We start from the raw sequence: 21,966 nt of genomic DNA, 5'->3' as shown, positions 1-21,966 counted from the left end.
CGTTCAAATCGGGCAACGAAAAAAATTATTAAAAAATCAATTCCCGATTCAGTCAAGTACTCTTCGGGATTATTTGATCAATGCAAACAACCTCAGCGGTATAGTTTGCTGGAGCTATCTTTCTTTTAATGTTTTTTTTTTAATCAACCGCTGTCACAACGGGAACCCAATGGGTTCAAGGGTCTTCTGGTATATGTATATATGTATATATATATATATATATATATATATATATATATATATATATATATATATATATATCAAAAAAAATTAAATTCTGGCTGCCAGACCATGTGTCCGATCAATTTGAAATATAAAACATGTATTCCCATCACTACTCGATCACAATTCCGAATTTTCACGTCAATTAAGTGGTTCCAGAGAAAACATTATTTAATATTTTTCTTAAATCCAATATGGCTGCCAAACCATACGACCTATGACACCATGTTACGTGAAGCTTTTGTTCCTCATGGATGGGCAGTCATATGTGTAAAGTTTCGCCTCGATTTGTTCAGCCATTTCAGAGAACATTTTTAAAGGTTTTTTTTGTTTGTTGTTATTTTAAAAACAATATGGCTGCTGAATCATGTGACAGTCGTTTAAAAAAAAAAAATGTGGACCATTTTATCCCTCAATGACCCTCAAAAATTCATTCGGATTGAATGTAGCGTTCTACATATGCAATTGTGACGTCAAAGCAAAGGCAACCTATAACGTCATAATTATCATTAAAATATTGTACATGAGTAGTCGTACCAATGGTGAAAATTTCGGCTCAATCTGACAAGCGGTTGCGGAGAAAAACACAAAACTTCTGTACGGCCAAAGACAAACAAGAAGAAGAAGACGTGCAGAGCACGATACTTGCAAAATCCAAAAAACAAATTTGACCTCAAAAACAATTGCAGGTTGAATTCAATGACTAAATCTGCAACTCCTCTTCAAATTTCAAGTGAATAGGATGAAAATTGATAATTTTAGAAATTCGGCCTATGTTGACCTTTTGGTCGAGGTTGACCTCAAATAATTGGTTGGTTGAATTCAGTGACCGGAAATAGAAATCCTCTTCAAATTACAAGCCAATCGGATGAAAATTGAGGATTTTCGAAAAACTTTAGTTGTTGACCTTTGGACCTCAAACAATAGGCTTCTTCCTTATGAGAAACTCCACCATGTGGTGAAGTTTCATGAGGATCGGTTAACATGTGTGACCTGTAGGTTATAAACAGACAGAATAACAAAATCGACTAACCAATATACTTGGAAAATCTTCCATTTTGTAAGTAACAAACGGACCCAAATGCAACGCCCTCTCCTTTGGCGAGGGTAACAAGAGTGGTGCATGGAAAGCCTGGATTTTGGAAGTTACTGGAAGGACACATCCTGGAGGAGCTTGGTACGGTCATAGGGATGAGAGTGGAGAGGGCACGATACTGGAGGAGAGGTGGTCAAAACCAGAGACCACCGACCTTTCTGTGATGCAAGTTTAGCAGGTATGATGCTTCGGCCTCATCGTGGAAGATTCCAAAAAAGGTTTGGCTTCACATTCCACAGAATCCAGGAGAGAGATGGTGATGCAGGGCCCCAACCCATAGGATAAATACTCCATTGAAATATGAAGAAAGGCTTTGTAGGCTGAGAGTTCTGACTTTTCAAGGAAAGGCTTGGAACGACAGACGATGCCCATTCTGAGGCTGGCTTTATTCAGTCAGCCCCGTAGAGGTCGTGGTTGACGGTGAGGCCGACAGGTGTGAGAGACAAACTCTTCCGGTGGCTGACCAAATTAAATGCTTTCTGGAGAGCTGCCTTGAGACACTTCATGGTGAAGCACTTCATGGTTCAGAAGGGGCCCAACATCAACCGTCTCATATGCAATCAGATAAATTCCGTTACCATGGGGCATCAGATGATCAACCCCATCTCTGATCCGGTCCCTGTTTATACTATGTAGTTGGTTGGGACATCTACTTTGGTGTATCAACTGATTGCCATTACGACTTATTAAGGGCCCTAATTCTTCCCCCCAAGTGGGGTCGACCGTCGGAGTTTATGGGCCCAGGCTTCAGACAGCAACTTGTACGTAATAGTAACATAATAACTTGTGCTGGTGATAACTTAACTCCTACCGCTTGGACCATGGGACACCCAGCTTAACGTCCATCAAAGGCAGGGGAAACTGTGGTGCAATGCTCTACCTGCCAAACACCAATCTGACAGTCAATGGTCAGGTATCAAACCCAAGTGATACCATCCTCTCAGACAACAGAAGTATACAGTATAAACCAAATCATTTCGCAACATGTACGTGTTAAACTTTTATGAACCCGTTAGATCCCTCGATCATTGAAATAAAAACATCCGATTTGGTGATGGTATAAAATGGGGTTGCATAATGCTGGAAATGTTCAGTTGAAAGTGCACACCGAACGCTCATCGAGCTGGCTATAATGATGCTTCACAAACAGCCTACCAGCGTATGCCCATGGCAAACAGTTTACTTTGTGAAGAAAGACCAAAGCAATCAGAAATGCTTCTGATTAAAGTATTCCAGTTGGGGTTCGCACAGCCAAAAATCAGCTGCGGTTTATAACGGAGGCCAAGATGGTCGTGGGAGGAACGTGTGCATCCGCTGCCGTGTGTGGGTCGAGTGAGGAGGAACGAGAGCACGAGAAGGAACGACAGGGGCCCGAGCCCTTACGGAGGGCAGGAAGGGCCGAGTGGCGGACGGGAAAGGAAACGCTCGTGGGGAGAAAGCCAGGTGTTCCTTGGGGACACGACGGTAGGCAGCTTGGCTCGGTAAATGGTGCACGGCCCCAAGACCTTGGAGAGCAGCGTAAGCCGCAGCTGCTTTCGCGGTCTTTTTGTTGGGACTTGGCAAGATCGGTTGATATGGCATCCCGTTCACCATGACCTGCAACAAACCCAGAAAAGGTGATAAATACCAAAACGTGACTCATTAATCACACGGCTCTGGAGTTTACCTCCATCAGATATTCACACCCCCTCGTTTGTACCGTCTCCACGGTATCCTCGTACGTTTCTAAGCGATCCACATGAGATGGGCAGCACCCTCAACCAACCAGCACGACATACTCAGGCCGGCAGGATGGTCTGGACTCGAAGTACGCTTCGAGCTGTCTCGCTTGGGTTTGAATCCTGACCCAGCTATTTGAATCCTGGCAGGGCGAGGCATCTATGCGTCCCATCAAATCGGGTGTCCCGTCTGGCAGCATTCGGAATAAATTACAAATTCCTGCTCTAACCTAAAAGGGGCAATGCATCAGTGGGACAGCTGTGCCCCCGGCAAATGAAGCTTCCTGTAGCCATGTACTGTGTAACAGAGAAGAACGTACACGGTAGATGAAGGTTTTCTTGTGGTTTGGACCACCCTCCTGTGCCAGCATGAACCTGGCATTTGGCCAATGACGTTTCCCGCAGATTTCGGTCAGGACGCACACAGGATGTTTCCCTGATGGAGATGGGGAAGATAAGTCAAGTTTCTCTCAGAGATGCACCTGTCGGGAAGTTTAACGATCAAGTGCTAAGGACAGACAAACGGCGAAATAAGCACCTGAAACATCGTGCGCTGGAGCCCATTCTCCCGCCGCCGCAACCTTATGGATCTTCTCACCGTGGGTAGAGAGACCTGAAGAGAGCACAGAGTGTTGTATGATTTACATACGATTGTTCAAATTAAATATATCCAGTAGTACAACTGAGGTCTGTGCTTCAAGGATGAAAGATCCCTCTGAACCCACGAACCCTGATATCAAGAAATTCTTAGTAAATGAATGTTTTCAAGTGAGGAGGAACTCACCACATCGGTCTAACTTGAAGTCCACTGTGATGGGGTTAATCAGGCCCTCACGGTTGCGACCCAGACCCTGACCTTCCCTCCAGCCCATCTTTCGCAAGAGTTTTTCACCCACGCCACCACACACGGGCGGAGCACGCACAAACTGATCCTTGGGTGGCGGGTGGGATACCGCAATGAAACGAGTCCAATTAACCAGAGCCGAAGGCAACACGACGACAAGTTAAACAAGGATTTCGCTAAGTTCATTCAAACAATGACGGCCAGGCCTGAGCCATCAAAATGGGAGAACCTGTCGGATGGTACGAACATAGACGAGGAGAGCAAGCCATGAACCAAGATGGCCAAGGGTGGCACCTCGTAACATAGTCAGTGGTGGACAAACAATTGCACAACACTTGCAAAAAGTGAGGAAGTTAGTATTAACTGAACAGCCTTTTCAAAAACAGGCTTGGATAAAACAAAAAAAAATTTAAACTAAAAGTATATTCATATTAAACTCAGTTATATTACCAAAAGGGCTTTTGATGAGGACAAATGTCGACAAACCCCCGCTCTATAGGCCTGCCCAAAACCCCTGCCCTACAGGCCCCCAAATCCCCACCGTACGGGCTCTCATCTAAGGTATTACAATCAAAACATTAGAATGGATAACGTTTTGTCGAGAACATCAAAAGCAGGAAAGTACACGAACTTTTACAACTCGTGGTTACCTGAGACACAATCTGGTGTTACTTTGGTTTCGTGTACTGGAGGAGGAGGAGGAGGAGGAGGAGCTTGGGACCATGGAGACCATGTAGGAGAACTAAATGTAGTCTCCACGGTGACGTTAGGTGAAGGGTTACTAGAATGGGCTGTTTGAGCGGTCAAGGCACTGGACAACTTTGAATGATGGAAGAACTATGCATTGTATTGGGACGGCGCCAGGAAATTGGGACGTGTCAGGAAACAGGAAATTGGAGGCGTCAGGAAATTGGGACGGCGCCAGGAAACTGGGACGGCGCCAGGAAACTGGGACGGCGCCAGGAAACTGGGACGGCGCCAGGAAACTGGGACGGCGCCAGGAAACTGGGACGGCGCCAGGAAACTGGGACGGCGCCAGGAAACTGGGACGGCGCCAGGAAACTGGGACGGCGCCAGGAAACTGGGACGGCGCCAGGAAACTGGGACGGCGCCAGGAAACTGGGACGGCGCCAGGAAACTGGGACGGCGCCAGGAAACTGGGACGGCGCCAGGAAACTGGGACGGCGCCAGGAAACTGGGACGGCGCCAGGAAACTGGGACGGCGTCAGGAAACTGGGACGGCGTCAGGAAACTGGGACGGCGTCAGGAAACTGGGACGGCGTCAGGAAACTGGGACGGCGTCAGGAAACTGGGACGGCGTCAGGAAACTGGGACGGCGTCAGGAAACTGGGACGGCGTCAGGAAATTGGGACGGCGTCAGGAAATTGGGACGGCGTCAGGAAATTGGGACGGTGTCAGGAAATTCAGACGGTGTCAGGAAATTCAGAATGGACAAACATTTGTCCTCATTAAAAACACAATTATGTGAAATACACGAGATATGTCCAGAGAGACGGCCCTGATCTCATGTCTGACATTGAGGATCGTCACTGAACCCCAGACTGCCTCCAATTGTAGTTTGTTTGTGGTAATATTCCCAGGGATGGTTTTCAAAATCTCAGTGAGATTCTTCTTTATTATTCCTCTTGCTCCAATTATCACTGGTGGTACAATTTCAATGTTCTTCAGCTTCCAAGATCTCTTGATCTCATTTTTGATGTCCTGCTATTTGATCATTTTCTTCATTGCCATCTATATAATACTAAAACTCTCATCTTGTATGTATGTATGTATGTATGTCTGTCTGTATGTATGTATGTATGTATGTATGTATGTATGTATGTTCCCCAAATACAGCCAAAACGGTACACGATAGCGCAAAAATTTTAGGGCCGCCTTACTCAACATTCTCCTGCAGTGTGCAGTATCAAGTTTCGTTCAAATCGGGCAACGAAAAAATTATTTAAAAATCAATTCCCGATTCAGTCAAGTACTCTTCGGGAGTATTTGATCAATGAAAACAACCTCAGCGGTATAGTTCGCTGGAGCTATCTTTTTCTTTTCTTTTTTTTTGAAATGATTTTTTTTTTCATCAACTGCTGTCACAACGGGAACCCAACAGGTTCACGGGTCCGTCTAGTATTATTTAAGCCAAAATCGCTGGGTACTGATATCTCGATCAGCAAGGCTATCTTTTCCTTTTTGTTCCTGAGAACGATGTCCGGTCACAAGACTTTGTTTCCTATGTTCACGCTCAATGAGACCATCAGGTAGTACGTGAGCATGACGTCCTTATTTGTCAATGATTGCCCTCGGTTCGTGTTTCCATGAATTTTCTGGAACCAGGATGTTGAATTTTTTTCAGATATTTCGATGAATCACTTTTCATACTTTGTTGTGCCGTTGTGTGTAAAGTTGTTCTGTTAATAGTTTTTTGTATCCCAAAAGCATGCGACTAGTACTTTCTGTTCCTGTCTTGTGGAACCTGCACTTGTCCATCTGACTCGGTCCCACCATCTTTTTTAATCCATTGGTGTTGTGTCCTTGATCTTGGGAATTTATTAGTATTCGTTCTCCGTCCTAGTTGAGCTAACCTCTTCTTAGCCATTCCAACGAGCCTTCTTTGTCGATCCCAACTTGGTCCAATTCTTTTTTTGTGTTTTCCTGCTCTTTTGTCGTTCTCCCAGTTGTTGATGTGTATTTTTTGATATTTCTTTTCATTTGTTTATTTTATATTTTTTGCAATTGTTGGGGCTGTATTCGTTGCTGTTTCATTTTCTTGTGCGGTATCTTCTATTCACATCTGTTTTTTGGAAATTCCTTGCAAGGTAAATAAGACATACTTTTTTCAGCTTTGTTGTGCATGTTTGTCTACAAATTGGATCCGATAGTCTGTTAAGAATTTCACATACTCAGCTCGTCCAACACTCGGCGCTCTGTGCACCTGTTTGAGTTCCATCAGGCCGCTCCGTTCATCTCGTCTTGGCAGGTACATTCTCGGGATGCACTGGTTTTTGTGGAACATTTTGTGGATGGTAAGGAGTTTTCTTGTTTTGACGTCTCACTTAATGATTTATTCCACAGCTGTATTGGAACACTGGTACTGCGAGCTGGTTTATGGCTTTAATTTTGTTTCTTGGGGAGAGATACGTTTTCAGGATCAGCTTCGTTCCATGTCGGTAATTCTTTGACGATTGTTTAGTGCATCTGTTCGTGACATATTTGGTGGCCCTCTTCTACTCCGAGGTATTTAGATGATGCTTTGTTTTCTAACTGCTGGATTGTTGTTTCAAGGTCAATTTTTATGTTGTCTGTTTTTGTTGGGTTACCTTGTACAAACGTGCACTAGGCACACTTGTCTGTCCAAACTCCATTTGAATGTCCTCAGAGAACCATTTTACTAGTTTTAGCTGTTCTGTCAATTTATTGTCATTAAAGACCTTTAAATGGAAAGCAGGTGTGTCACCTTTCCTGTTTCTTTGGAAGTTCTTCTATTGGTTGTTAGGGTATCCATGTCCTTGTTTGTTAATGAGGTTACTCAGTGGGTCCAGAGCCAGACAAGATAAGACGAGGGGGGGGGAGGGGGGGAGAGACTGAGTACTGTAATATTAATGTGGTATTCCAGAACTCCATTGCTTTCTCAATCTGTTTGACTGTTTGGGGATTGATCGTGTATATTTGCATACATTTTTATCATCCACTAATGTGGGACAATGTCAAAAGCTTTGTTATAGTCTATCCAGGCAATGGACAATTTGGTTCTTTGCATTTTGCAATTGTCAAGAACGGCCTTGTTCAGTCGTAGGTGGTCAATTGTTCCACAACAACCTCTCTTGCATCCCTTTTGTTCCGTCTCCAAGCCTCATTGTTTTGTGTGTGTGTGTTTTTCATAACATTTTTACCATTTGAGCTTTTTTTTGTGTGTGTGTACATTGTCAAGGCTCGTATAAGAGCGAACACGCAGAAAATACAACAAGGGTAGCAGGAGACAAGATGAGCAGGAGAGGGAAGCACAAAACAGTGGGGAACAGAGACATTAGGAGATCTGTCAAAGGGAGGTGGGATGATGGGGTAGGGTTCATGGGGTCAACAAGATGGACAGGGACTTTCAGGAAGGAAAGCAGGGAATTTGAAGGGGTTTGGGGTGGATTAACGGAGGTCGAACAGATTGTGGTTTTGGATGGGATACGTTATGAGATGGTGGTGAACAACATATTTGAACACCTGGAGGGAGGAGAGGGATTGAAGAGAGTGGGAGTTTGTTCTCGAGGTGGGAAAAAAGAGGAATGAAGGAGTGAAGGTGAGCAGTGATTCGTGATTTTAACAGTTTCACCATAAGGGGATTAAGGGGATTTTGGTGGATTGTGAGCACCCTGTGGAAATATTGTGGGGACAGATCACAAAGCAGGGGAGGGGGGGGGGGCAAGGCTGGAGAGTAGATGGTAGAAGACAGAAAGACCACCAACCTGTCTGCCAAATTTTCAACAAACCATCATTATGAGAATATGGAGATGGCCAATTAATAAATTGTACATTTTGTTTTAGTTGTCATTTATGTCAAGTTTAGTCCGAGTACAAAGCGGACACGGATGGGCTTTGTATGTTGAGATGCTTTGTTGTTGCTTTTATCGTTTTCTAGCTCAAGTGCTCAGCCACTCCGCTCTGCCTGGTTACAACTCAATATCCACGATGGTGTTCGGAATAATATCCACAAGAAGCGAGAGAGAGTATGGTCTGTGAGTGCGCCAACTCACCTTCGTTGACCAGGCCTGTCGGCCCGTGTTGGCGAGTTGCTGTTTGGAGAGAACCTGCACACCCGTACTGCCCGTGAATTGTCCCGGTACGACGGCACCCCTACTCCGGCTCGCCTTCTGAACCAAGACACAGAAGGGATGAAGGTTTGCCTTTAGGGAACACGAGCACTTCAAATTGTACCGTGAACCACCGTCAGCGTGCAATCGAGTCTCACCTGCTGCTGGGTCTTAGCCAGGACCAGTAATGCCTGCGGATCACCAGGACAGGTGGCGAGACGGCAAGAAGCTTTAGCTCGCTCGTCCATTAGCTCCACCAGGTTCAGGGGCTGTGCAAATGGGAAAACGTGGAGTCGTGATCCAAAAGAAGAAAGATCTTTACGATCAATATGATCACAACAGCAAGAATCACTTTTTCTTTTCTTTTTTTTTAACACAGCAAGCAAGAGTGTTATTGGATCGCCGAAGACCTGCTCTGCATGGGTGGAAAGTAGTTGGTCACATGACGGGCCTCGACCCGGCAGCATCTGCTCCTCGGTGCGGTGTTGAGAGCCGGATGAGACGGGGAACTCTCGGGACAGAGTGGACGTGTCCGGTCGAGGTAACAGAACCTGACGTTGCACAGACATGGAACAACCGGCGAGCGCGAGTCGGCCGTGATTGTGCCGAGTTCACCCAAATCAAACACCATCCTCATTTCTAGCCAGGACTCATCGTGATAAGATAGGTGACATTGATTTAATGTTTTTAAAACATTTTGTGAACATAATCGCTCGAGGCCAATATCGGCACTCACAGCAGGAAGACTCGACGACACTTTCTTAGCCTCAGATGCTGCACCAAAATTGCCAACAGCCGAGAGGGGAGTTGCGGTTGACGGTCTCCCAGCTTCTTGTCTTGCAGTTGACGCTCTCCCAGCTTCTTGTCTGTTCGCTACGATATGCTTGTATTGCTGAAACGGAACAACAAAATGAACGGATAACTCGTTCCCAAAGAAACATCACCTCCTACATACAAAACAGGACGATGACACACCTGTGTGAGCCCGGCGAGAAGCTTGCGCGAAAGCATGGGGTCCGCAACGGTGTTCAACAGTTGTCCCGACACGTTGCCCATTTGAGCTTGTTTCAGGATCGCCGGTAGCAAAGACGAGACATCCGATGCCATGGCGATGGAACCGAGTATCCCCATCGCCGAGCGCTCTGTACATCACCGACCAAGTAGAGTCTGTGAATGGCCTCGTGATCAGACCCGTTAAAAACAACAAATTGTTCTTTGATCAAAACCTGTTGTTGCATTGGCACTCTTCGGCCCAATCGAAAACACTCCAGACATAACGGGCTCCCATTATTACCGCCGCCACCGAAGGTGAAGGAGATTATGTTTTCACCCCTTTCTGTTGGGTCGCTGATATAGGTGACCCTTATTGTCAGTAATTCTGTCTGTTTGTTTGGATGTTCGTTCGTTTGTCATCAGCATCATTGGTAGTAAACGTGGGTGGAATTTGACCAAACTCGGGTGGTAGGTACATCTTATGACCTCGTGCTTTTGAAATTGTGATGGTTGCTAGGGACGCTTTGGTTCCCTAGCAACAACCGAAAAACCTTCAAAATCGGTACCGTTCACTGGAAATCAATTCTGAAAGCCATTATCCCACGTAGGGTTATGAAATTTGGCACGGATGATCTACAGGTGATGCTCTATCAAATACATCCCGGTTTTTTGTGATATATTGAATACTTTACCCGCAGCGCCCCCTACAATTAGGGTATGCGCGAAAATTGGCAAAAATTGACGGCCCCCTAGCGACCAGGTGAGTGCATCGATACGAATGAAACTTTGCAGGTTCATGGTACTCAATGAGTACTACAACTTTGCCTCAGGACATATTGACCGATTTCGCTTAGGTCAGGGGTCAAAGGTCAATTAGTGCAAAAATCGATAATATACGAGAGCTGGAGGTGTCTTCACGCCAAATGCTACTCCTCCGGGGGTTATGGTCGGATGGTCATGAAAATTCACACTAATCGTCCGGAATACATTGTGCACAAACGATCGAGCCGGATTTTCGATTTAGATCTTTGTTCACCCACAGCACCCCCTCGAACTTTGGGGATTTCCGATTTCAAACCGCATTTTCGGTACTTTTCATTCAAATGGATACCGAGTAGTTATCAGGAGATGGAACTGGATGAGATTTGATATGCATAAACTTAAGGTGATTCCCTATCCGCTGTATGACATCCATTTTGCTCTACATCTCTATATCTTATACCCATCGCCACCTATCGGCTTGTATGCTTGTCCGTTTGTGTCCAAGATATCTCAAAAAGTTGTGGACGGATCCGGATGAAATATTGTAGACACGTTCGGTGTGTGACAAGGACAAACTGATTCGATTTTGGTGAAGATCCGGATCTGGATCCAGATGCTAGAATTCTCAAAGCGATTCTTCACCATTCAGAGATCGTGCCAACAACGATATAGTACTGTATGTATATCGTGATATTTCAAACATGTATTGGGCCCGGTATGTTATTGTGGATCAGGTATTACGTGGCGGAGGTATGCTCTCTACCGAGTGTCCTTCTAGTTGCTCTTGGAATTGCTTTTTTGAACGATTACAACAAATCCCCGCTTACCTGCAGGTGATGTCGATTGACCTACGGAACCGGTCAAGAGCTTCTCGTGGGACGCGCTCACACGGGCGGACGCTACGCCCTGCCACTGACCAGACGTGATGCCGAGACTACGCCGATTCGACGGGTGGTGTTTATTCTGACGGGGCAGCCAAGACCATTGGGACGCTCCCCCTTTCTGGGAATTGTTTACGTACACACCTTTTGCTTTGATTCCACACCAAGAAACAGAAGAGTTTGATGTCAGCACCTCAGCTTGGTCCATCAGGAGATGTTCTGCAGGCTCAGCGTTTGGCCGTTCTCGTGGTGACAAAGACCATTTTTGGTTACCATCTTGCATCCCGGACTGCTGGCTGCACCTCGATCTACTTTCGTGCGGTGATCCTGAGCGAGAGTGGGATCTCGACCAGAGATGGTCACAACCTCGGCGCCAGCTGGGTGATCTCGACCTCCCGAGTGACTTAGTGGGAGACAACACCGGCACATCCTGACGTTGGACCCACGTCCACGGGGAGGAAGATCTTGTCCGATGGTTGCAGCTCATTTGGATGGGCGAACGGAAACGAGAGGCGTTCCCTTCGTTGGGCCAGCGGTACATGTTCATGCTGAAGGAGCGAGACCTACATAGCAATCGGGGGGGATCTTGGATGAGACCTTCGGCCGCTCGAGGTGGACCTGTTACAGGATGAGGAGCGCAAGCTGCGCGTTGGGAGTACTCGTCCGTCACGCAGTCCCTGTTTGGTCCTCATCCGTTGTACACTTCGCTTTTCTGAATAAAACAACACATCCATCAGCTAGACAGCGGTTCGTGGACAGGTGAGCCAGACAGCGGTTCGCAGACAGGTGTGCCAGACAGCGGTCCGTGGACAGGTGTGCCAGACAGCGGTCCGTGGACAGGTGTGCCAGACAGCGGTTCGTGGACAGGTGAGCCAGACAGCGGTTCGCGGACAGGTGAGCCAGACAGCGGTTCGCGGACAGGTGAGCCAGACAGCGGTTCGCGGACAGGTGAGCCAGACAGCGGTCCGTGGACAGGTGAGCCAGACAGCGGTCCGTGGACAGGTGAGCCAGACAGCGGTTCGTGGACAGGTGAGCCAGACAGCGGTTCGTGGACAGGTGTGCCAGACAGCGGTCCGTGGACAGGTGTGCCAGACAGCGGTCCGTGGACAGGTGTGCCAGACAGCGGTTTGTAGACAGGTGAGCCAGACAGCGGTTCGTGGACAGGTGAGCCAGACAGCGGTTCGTGGACAGGTGAGCCAGACAGCGGTTCGTGGACAGGTGAGCCAGACAGCGGTCCGTGGACAGGTGAGCCAGACAGCGGTCCGTGGACAGGTGAGCCAGACAGCGGTTCGTGGACAGGTGAGCCAGACAGCGGTCCGTGGACAGGTGAGCCAGACAGCGGTCCGTGGACAGGTGAGCCAGACAGCGGTCCGTGGACAGGTGAGCCAGACAGCGGTTCGTGGACAGGTGAGCCAGACAGCGGTCCGTGGACAGGTGAGCCAGACAGCGGTCCGTGGACAGGTGAGCCAGACAGCGGTCCGTGGACAGGTGAGCCAGACAGCGGTTCGTGGACAGGTGAGCCAGACAGCGGTTCGTGGACAGGTGAGCCAGACAGGGGTCCGTGGACAGGTGAGCCAGACAGGGGTTCGTGGACAGGTCTGATTCGAGGGACACAAACACACTCCGTCCGTGGGGAATCCTCACGAACACCTGGTTAGACACTTTCTACGTGTTCACTTACTCTGTCGAACCCATCATTGCCAAGTGAACCGTCACCTCAGCAAATCGTTTAACCGGCCGATCCGGGCCTCACGTCTCACTAGGCCTCAAATCTGAACAGGAGCCGCTTGTTGTTGTTGTTTAAATGTTTTTTCTTGCGAGCAACGTTCAAACGGTTCCATGAAAAGGCGAAAACGTCAGTTTTTCAACCGGAGTTAACCCTGGTTCAGCGACAACGACAACGACGACATCACTCGTTGGAAGCAGAAAAAAAGGACAAATTTCACATTAACTGAGGAAGAAGATTCTCCGTCGGCCATGTTGAAGGGAAGCGCTCGTGCTGCCACGAGCAGGGGGCGGGGATTAGCCAATGAGAACGTGCGTCACCCAATGGACACGCCCACAGTAGGAGGAGGGCGTGGCTAAAAAAGTTTTGGACTTTGGTTTGATATTTTGGTTCCAGATTGTTGTACACATACAGTATATAAATATAAATATATATATATATATAAATCGATATAGATTAGAGATTATAGATTGTATAATATAAATGGGGCAAGGCTCGGTATGCCTCGGGGTGCTTGACCTCTGTATTCTGGAGACAGAGACAGAGACAGAGACAGACGCTCCACTGCCTCGATCACTCTCATAACTCCAACCCTGAAGTAAACATGTTCAACCGATCGCAGAGATATCGCTACTGTCGAAGCATTCATCAAATATATGTCCCGTCACTCAGAGATGGTCTTGGGAGGTGTATTGGTAGCAAGTTCCGTGTGGACAGTTTGTGTTCTGTATTAAAAAAAAAATTCATTGTGATATTAAAGTTTAACGAATTTGAAATATAACGGATATTTCATGAACAATTGTCCTTTTAATGAATGGCAAAGTGTTAAAAACACTTCGAGTTCCGAAGTTCAAAGTTCAAGGTAAACGAGAGATTTGCGCCGCGCACGTGACACGTGTGTCCGAGGTCCGCCCAGTTGGACATCTTTGCCTTTTGTACAAACAAAGGAGGGTTCGGATCATCGATGAGAAAGTGATTTCACGGTGTGTGACGTCATTGCTGGCGCGCGAAACTTCGACCGGAGTGAGTTCGGTGCGTGCGTGCGTCCGTCCGGGCGGATCTGCTGGACCGTCTCGTGCCAGTCCCGTCGTCCTCCTCCTCTCTCCTCATCTCTCCTCATCTCTCCTCCTCTCGTCCTCCTCTCTCCTCCTCTCGTCCTCCTCTCGTCCTCCTCTCGTCCTCCTCTCGTCCTCCTCTCGTCCTCCTCTCTCCGCGTTCACATTGATTCATCGGCACTTTCAGTGTGTTTCGATGTACGTGCGAGGATGGATTTAAATGTCCACCCTCTTCACGCCATGAGTCCTCCAAGCTCGTTTTGTTCAGGTCCGAAGCGCACGGTTGGTGGTACTTGTGCCATTTCCCCTTCACCGTGATTGGTTGCTCAGCTGGATATAGTAATTATGGAGGACGAGTGATGGTTCCACACGTCGATGTGTGTTAAATGGATTTGGTGACCTTTCCACATTCCGCCATTAACTTGCCAAGCTGAGCGAAAGATTAACGAACCAGCACCTCCACCCCCCATCCCCCATCCCCTCCACCCCCATCCCCATCCCCATCCCCTCCACCCTCCACCCCCCATCCCCTCCACCCCCCGGGATTATTAACTAGTATAGTTCTCGATCTACATGCTGCCTGTGTGTGTCGAGCTCGTTGCCCATCTCTTACTCGGCCCTGGGGTTTGTTCGGTTGCTGTTGGTTGTGTGGTTTGCTCAGATGGCCCACGTGTTGGTGGTCGGTGGTGGCGGGCGGGAGCATGCATTGGCGTGGAAACTGGCACAGTCTCAACATGTCGCGACCATCATGGTCGCCCCGGGTAATGCTGGCACCAACGGAGGGGCGAACAGCAAGATCCACAACTCGAGTAGGTCGTTGCCTCCTGTTGTCTATGATGACATCCCCTGATTTCCTCCTGTGATCTATGATGACATCCCCTGATTTCCTCCTGTGATCTATGATGACATCCCCTGATTTCCTCCTGTGATCTATGATGACATCCCCTGATTTCCTCCTGTGATCTATGATGACATCCCCTGATTTCCTCCTGTGATCTATGATGACATCCCCTGATTTCCTCCTGTGATCTATGATGACATCCCCTGATTTCCTCCTGTGATCTATGATGACATCCCCTGATTTCCTCCTGTGATCTATGATGACATCCCCTGATTTCCTCCTGTGATCTATGCTGACATCCCCTGATTTCCTCCTGTGATCTATGATGACATCCCCTGATTTCCTCCTGTGATCTATGATGACATCCCCTGATTTCCTGCTGTGATCTATGATGACATCCCCTGATTTCCTGCTGTGATCTATGATGACATCCCCTGATTTCCTCCTGTGATCTATGATGACATCCCCTGATTTCCTCCTGTGATCTATGATGACATCCCCTGATTTCCTCCTGTGATCTATGATGACATCCCCTGATTTCCTCCTGTGATCTATGATGACATCCCCTGATTTCCTCCTGTGATCTATGATGACATCCCCTGATTTCCTCCTGTGATCTATTATGACATCCCCTGATTTCCTCCTGTGATCTATGATGACATCCCCTGATTTCCTCCTGTGATCTATGCTGACATCCCCTGATTTCCTCCTGTGATCTATGATGACATCCCCTGATTTCCTCCTGTGATCTATGATGACATCCCCTGATTTCCTCCTGTGATCTATGATGACATCCCCTGATTTCCTCCTGTGATCTATGATGACATCCCCTGATTTCCTCCTGTGATCTATGATGACATCCCCTGATTTCCTCCTGTGATCTATGATGACATCCCCTGATTTCCTCCTGTGATCTATGATGACATCCCCTGATTTCCTCCTGTGATCTATGCTGACATCCCCTGATTTCCTCCTGTGATCTATGATGACATCCCCTGATTTCCTCCTGTGATCTATGATGACATCCCCTGATTTCCTCCTGTGATCTATGATGACATCCCCTGATTTCCTCCTGTGATCTATGATGACATCCCCTGATTTCCTCCTGTGATCTATGCTGACATCCCCTGATTTCCTCCTGTGATCTATGCTGACATCCCCTGATTTCCTCCTGTGATCTATGCTGACATCCCCTGATTTCCTCCTGTGATCTATGATGACATCCCCTGATTTCCTCCTGTGATCTATGATGACATCCCCTGATTTCCTCCTGTGATCTATGCTGACATCCACTGATTTCTTCCTGTGATCTATGATGACATCCCCTGATTTCCTCCTGTGATCTATGATGACATCCCCTGATTTCCTCCTGTGATCTATGATGACATCCCCTGATTTCCTCCTGTGATCTATGATGACATCCCCTGATTTCCTCCTGTGATCTATGCTGACATCCCCTGATTTCCTCCTGTGATCTATGATGACATCCCCTGATTTCCTCCTGTGATCTATGCTGACATCCCCTGATTTCCTCCTGTGATCTATGATGACATCCCCTGATTTCCTCCTGTGATCTATGCTGACATCCCCTGATTTCCTCCTGTGATCTATGCTGACATCCCCTGATTTCCTCCTGTGGTCTATGATGATGTCCCTTGCTTCGTGTGGTCCGGGTGCACCGTAGCTTGTGGCAAGCCTTTCTATTTTCAGTTCGTGCATTTGGAGTTTGTGTGAACCTGCGATTCGGGTAGATCTACTTGTTTGAAATTTGAGCGGAACTTTTGACTGTAAGTGACCTCGCATGGCATGATACCTTGAAAGATTGGAGAAATGGATTCTCGAGGAGAAAATGTGGTTTCATGTCATCGAGACGTCACCGAACACTTCGTCTTGATTGGTGATCGTACGTCACGTACACTCTTGTCTTGGTCTTCATCCTGGGATGGAGACTTGGAATTGACTTGTAACTCTTTTCTTACCTCTCTCACGTGACAATGCACTTGAACTCGCACGAGTTGTTGAAAGTCATCCTTCCCCCCCCCCCCAAGTTGTGGACCAAAGATCTTTTTTTTTGTTGGAATTTCTGACCGAATTGCATTGTTGTTGTGACTCGTGGTGATTAATCGTGCTGGTGTGTCTGCAGATGTTTCGGTGACCAACCACTCTCTGCTCGCGCAATATTGCAAGGACCACAACATTGGGATGGTGGTTATAGGTCCAGAACTCTACCTGGCCGCAGGTGCGTGTCGGAGCGACGTCATCCTTGCGAATTGTCGCCGATCGTTTAACAGTATCTTCGTGTTCGTAGAGAGGTGGGTTGGACTTTGATTGGATGAAAATGATGCACTTATGAAAAAAAAAACAAGGACAAATGTGTCCAAGAGCCGCGTCCTAAAGGCTTTGTCTTCACCAGAAGAAGAGGAACAGGAAGAGGAAGAAGAAGAAGGAAAAAAAAATTCCGATATTTCGTCACGTACCTTGATTTGAGCCAATAGCGAGACCCGTCATGGACGATCGTCGTTCATGACGAGAAAATCGTGTATTTACGAAATTGCAACACATTAAATGGAATAATCTTTAAATAGTAACGTGAACTTTTCGAAACTTTAAAGCAAATGTCCGAATATATTTAAAAGTTCATGATAGACGCTCTCAAAAGGCACCCTCAATGTGAGGATGTGTAGAGGCGTTTAGTATTTAAGGAGATCCGGATCCTGTATATAAAAGAGCCGAGTCCGAAAGGTTTTGTCTTCACAAGAAGAAGAAGAACAACAACAACGCCGAGTTGAGGCGCCAACGCCAACAAATCCGTGAGGAGTTGGAACTCACTCTGTTTTTACCCTCGCCGAAGGAGAGGGTGTTGCTTTTGGGTCCGTTTGTTTGTTTGTTTGTCCGCACAAAACTTTAGTGGTTTTTCCCCGCAAACGCTTTTCGGATTGAGACAAAATTTCCACCATTGGTGCAACTACTCATGTAGAATGCTATAATGATAATTATGACATCATAGGTCACGTGGTGTAGCAGCCATGTTGGAAAAATGGAAAAACTTTGGACCTCTATCTCTGAAACTGCACCAAGGAAAAAAAAAAAAATGAATACTTTGCACACGGCAAGTACTCCTCGTGGGTAATGAGCGTGATTATTATTGTGTTTCATGACATCACAGGTGCCTTCGGTATGACATCATAATTGCATATGCGGAACGCTACGTCTGATTAGCATGATGTTGATCCGTTCTGGAGCAGAAGATTTTTTTTTTTCTCGGTTTGAGGGTACATCCAATATGGCTGCCAAACCATGTGACTTATGACATCAGGTGTGTGAACCTTTTGTTCCTCATGGATAGGCAGTCGTACGTGTCAAGTTTCATCTCGATCTGTTCAGCCACTTCAGAGGGGATTTTTAAAGGTTTTTAAAATTCCATTTTATAAACAATACGGCTGCCGAATCACGTGACCAATGACGTCATCAATTTTTTTTTTCTGTGGAACATTTTATCCCTGGATGACCCTCAAAAACTTGATCGAGGGGAACTTCCCACAATTGCTCTCTCAGCTACAGGTGTACAAGTTTGTTAAGGAATAATTGATAGGTCACATGGTTTGGCAGCCATATTGGATTGAAGAAAAATATTAAATAATGTTTTCCCTGGAACCGCTTAGCCAATAGACGTGAAACTTCACAATTATGATCTCGTGGTGATGGGGGAATACATGTTTTAAATTTCAACTTGATCGGACGCATGGTCTGGCAGCCAGAATTATTTATTTTTTTGATATGGGTTCTTTTTTTTTTTAATAAGGCCCACTTGGCTGTACCTGGATGGGCTTGAGGGTAGAGTAGTCGAAACTGAAATGTGAATCCTATCCAGGTAACTCCTGATTAATTCATGGTTCCTTTTTGCTGCTTGTTTGGGTTCCTTCTGTGCCTGGTGTTGGCTTAATGATTAGGGTGTCAGGCTTAGGATCCGAGGGTCCTGAGTTCAAATTCCGTTCAGCTGTTGAATTAATACCAGGTGGGGTTGACTCGGCCCGTCGTCCTTCCGAGGTCGGCAAAATTAGTGCCAGCTTGCTGGTATCCTGTGTCGGAGTGGCGACCCGTCAAGGATTGTGCCCAATAGTCAAGGAGACTGCTGAGGTAGCACAAACGCTCTGCACAGAGTATGGTCCCGATGGATGGTTCCTTCTGATTACTTCAATGCAGTACCGTACCGATTTGGTCTTCCATTTGATTTGAATTGAATTTATTTAATCCCATTGTAAATTCACTTGAATAATAAAACAAAACGTCATGGGTCAGGGTCAGGTGTCCAATCAAAGCGGGACGTCTTGGTACCCGGTCATCACCACCGGCAGTTATAAAGTAGCAGTTGTAGTTATCTCTTATTAACTACGTAGCACACCAGTACACAAACTACTCCACACAAAACAAGTCCTGGCGAGGGTCTGCAATCTCCGATTGCTCTTTTTCTTGTGGATTTTGCTAAACCGTCCACCTGTTATAGAACCACCTCATTTCGGACCACAGGTCAGGTGCATCAAAATGATTGTAAATTTATTTTTCGTCATGTTTGCGAGCAAGCAGACTTCCCGAAAGCGTTGGGTTTGTCCGAGAATTGTTGGTATGGTTCTTGAGACGGACAATCGAGGATGACTTTTTTTTTTTATTTTTTTATTTTTATTTTTTTAAGGGAAGATTTCTTTATAAACAGACAACCAGATAATGCAAATGGCTTTCACCGAATCTCCCATGGAATGGTTATCGACCTTGTTTGGGAACATCGTACGCCGGTTATTTGTCCATTTCTTTCAGCGTGTCCTCCAGGTTTGACCTCCTGACCTTTCTGACAGGCATTGCAGACGACCTCAATGCTGCCGGAGTGACCTGTTTTGGGCCGTCGGCACGGGCAGCATGCCTCGAGTCGTCCAAAGCCTACTCGAAAGCCTTCATGGACAGGCACGGCATTCCGACCGCACGCTGGAAGGCTTTTGAATGTCCTGACGAGGCCTGTGCCTACATAAGAAGGTTTGTGAGGAAGCAGAAGGGCCGTGACAGTGTACGATTGCGCATCATGGATTCGAAAATGATATTTGTAACCGTAATGAAGGCAAGTTTTGTAACTCTGGGAAAGCTTGTTGAGCCAGTTCGAACTCTGTTAATTCTCGGCTGAAAAAGGCAGATGATAAGGAATCGTTGATTCGTCATCACAACTGTTGGAACTTGTCTGGGGACGTGAGTGCTGAAAGGTTAATAAGTAAACGAAAACCACGGAATGGTTTGCAATTTGTTCTTGCGAAGTTTAACTATTACTTGGAACTTCAGCTTTTCTCGACAAATAACTCATTAAATAGCACGTTTAAAGCATTTATTTATTTTATTATGGAGCTATCCTTTCCACTGGAGGACATTACTTCTCATACATGGTCTCTCAGACTGTGCCCCCCCCCTCTGCCGTTTCCCCATACCCCCATCCCCTCCGACCAATCTCCCCCTCCCCTCCAACCCACCCACATCTTCCCTCATCTAGATGTATAAAAATTTGAAAAAACGTTTTTTGTTTCATCTATATCAATAAAAACGAAAACTCAGGCCTCGACAGGACGTTTAGACTGCTAAGACTTAGAGGACACAAAGACTCTGAAGACCCCTTTTACCTTTAAGACCCTTTCAACACTTAAGACACCTTTAGAGCCCTTCACCCTTCAGACCCCGAGAACCTCACAACCTTTTATCCCCATTAGACCCCTTGAACCTTTAGACCTGAACACAATTTAGACCCCTTGCATCCTTCAGACTGATTAGACAGCTTGGACCCTTGACCATCTAGAGCTTCAGACCACTCGGACCTTTATAGATTACAAATAGATACAATATCACTAATATTAGAAATAAATTTGCACAAAATAATTGTTAATATTATGATTGGTGTAAATAATGACAATACAGCAAGTTGTCCTCAGTTAAAGCAAGCCCGTGTCTCTGCAGCGACGTGTGGTGAGGCGAGCGTCGCGAGCCGATGCACACGAGTATTTTATCAACACAGAATGCATCCTGGCACACCGAGATTACATGACGACGCTGCACATGCACCCGTTCTTCATTGCACGGCCCGCAAGCCACCGGCGGCCCCTGGTGGCCTCAAGTGTGGCCCCTAACGTGCGGCCAATAATACACAATGTGAAAACACCCCATCATAATCCGCCATAAATGCTGTCAAATTGACCCAATGGTTTTGAATGAGTGTTCTTATGCGAAGCACAAAAGTAACGTAACTACATGAGTAGATGGCAGTATGCAAACAATTATGCTTGGAGGCCAATAACTACAACAACAACAACAACAACAACAACAAAAGTAGGTGGAGGCGGGGCCCAATAGCAGCCATTTTGGAATACTACAGGTGGTGTGGCGGCTCTCGCTGTCTTATCGGCAAATGTGGCCCCCTTCTAAAAAATACTGACATATGTTGGAAGGGGCCGTGTGTAAGTGTACAAATGTGGTAGATTTTGACCCCTCCCCTATCCCACCCCCTCATTTTCAAAGTATACATTCTGACTTGGTCTCCACAATTTAATACTTAACCTCTGCAACTTCAGATTAGGCCAAACCAGCTATTGTCTCCAACAACGAAGCAGTCATATGTTGGGAATTCTGTTTTAAAAACTTTTCTTTTCTTTTTTTTTTAAAGTGAAGCAAATGTAATTCAACAACAACATTGATTGACAAATGTAAAATTTAACAACCTTGACATGGGTATTCCGTCAAATTTTACTAAATAAACTTATCACGAAGCAACTTGATAAATGTACGGGCCCTTGAGTGAATGGTTATTCTTATCCACACTGTGATGGGGAATATCACGGAGGAGCCGGCCCGACGTGACGATCCCGCGGAGGAGCCGGCCCAATTTAATGATCTGGATGTTACTTTGTGCTCGTGTTGCTGGCAGTGCTGACTTTCCTGCCCTGGTCGTGAAAGCAAGCGGTCTTGCTGCCGGTAAGGGGGTCAGCGTAGCAA

At 46.5% G+C, this 21,966-nt stretch overlaps 2 protein-coding genes across 7 annotated transcripts in view; one reads left to right on the top strand and one right to left on the bottom strand.

Annotated features, from left to right (window-relative positions):
- Window positions 1-606: 606 nt before the first annotated feature.
- On the bottom strand, window positions 607-12,205 carry SON (SON DNA and RNA binding protein). Of its 3 annotated transcripts, none has more exons than XM_085860206.1 (10): window positions 11,274-12,205; window positions 9,667-9,833; window positions 9,428-9,583; window positions 9,102-9,242; window positions 8,850-8,960; window positions 8,635-8,748; window positions 3,821-3,968; window positions 3,575-3,649; window positions 3,357-3,472; window positions 607-2,914 (listed from the first exon to the last, which is right to left on the bottom strand). In XM_085860206.1, exons 1-10 carry the CDS (start codon window positions 11,872-11,874, stop codon window positions 2,588-2,590), a joined length of 1,956 nt encoding a protein of 651 aa, XP_085716332.1. In that variant the 5' UTR covers window positions 11,875-12,205; the 3' UTR covers window positions 607-2,587. The 3 variants fall into 3 exon arrangements, with proteins under 3 accessions (XP_085716332.1, XP_085716331.1, XP_085716333.1); XM_085860205.1 differs by having other exon boundaries at window positions 8,635-8,751; window positions 11,274-12,200; XM_085860207.1 differs by having other exon boundaries at window positions 8,635-8,751; window positions 11,472-12,184.
- A 1,688-nt stretch (window positions 12,206-13,893) lies between these two features.
- The window catches only part of GART (phosphoribosylglycinamide formyltransferase, phosphoribosylglycinamide synthetase, phosphoribosylaminoimidazole synthetase), a 23,685-nt gene continuing 15,612 nt past the window's right edge, over window positions 13,894-21,966 (top strand). The window contains exons 1-5 of one of the 4 annotated variants that reach the window (XM_085860196.1): window positions 13,894-14,076; window positions 14,770-14,917; window positions 17,093-17,188; window positions 19,800-19,974; window positions 21,899-21,966. The exon at window positions 21,899-21,966 is cut by the window's right edge and continues 44 nt beyond it. In XM_085860196.1, the coding sequence (XP_085716322.1) occupies window positions 14,770-14,917; window positions 17,093-17,188; window positions 19,800-19,974; window positions 21,899-21,966 (487 nt within the window). In that variant the 5' untranslated portion in view covers window positions 13,894-14,076. Of the gene's footprint in view, window positions 14,086-14,211; window positions 14,377-14,769; window positions 14,918-17,092; window positions 17,189-19,799; window positions 19,975-21,898 lie in introns of those variants that run through there. The other 3 variants (XM_085860195.1, XM_085860198.1, XM_085860197.1) reach the window with 3 other exon arrangements.

Source organism: Eptatretus burgeri, chromosome 16 (genome assembly GCF_056783735.1).
Source record: "Eptatretus burgeri isolate ZD-2024b chromosome 16, Ebu_testis_v1, whole genome shotgun sequence".
Taxonomy (NCBI): domain Eukaryota; kingdom Metazoa; phylum Chordata; class Myxini; order Myxiniformes; family Myxinidae; genus Eptatretus; species Eptatretus burgeri.
This window is presented reverse-complemented; position numbering and strand designations above follow the sequence as displayed.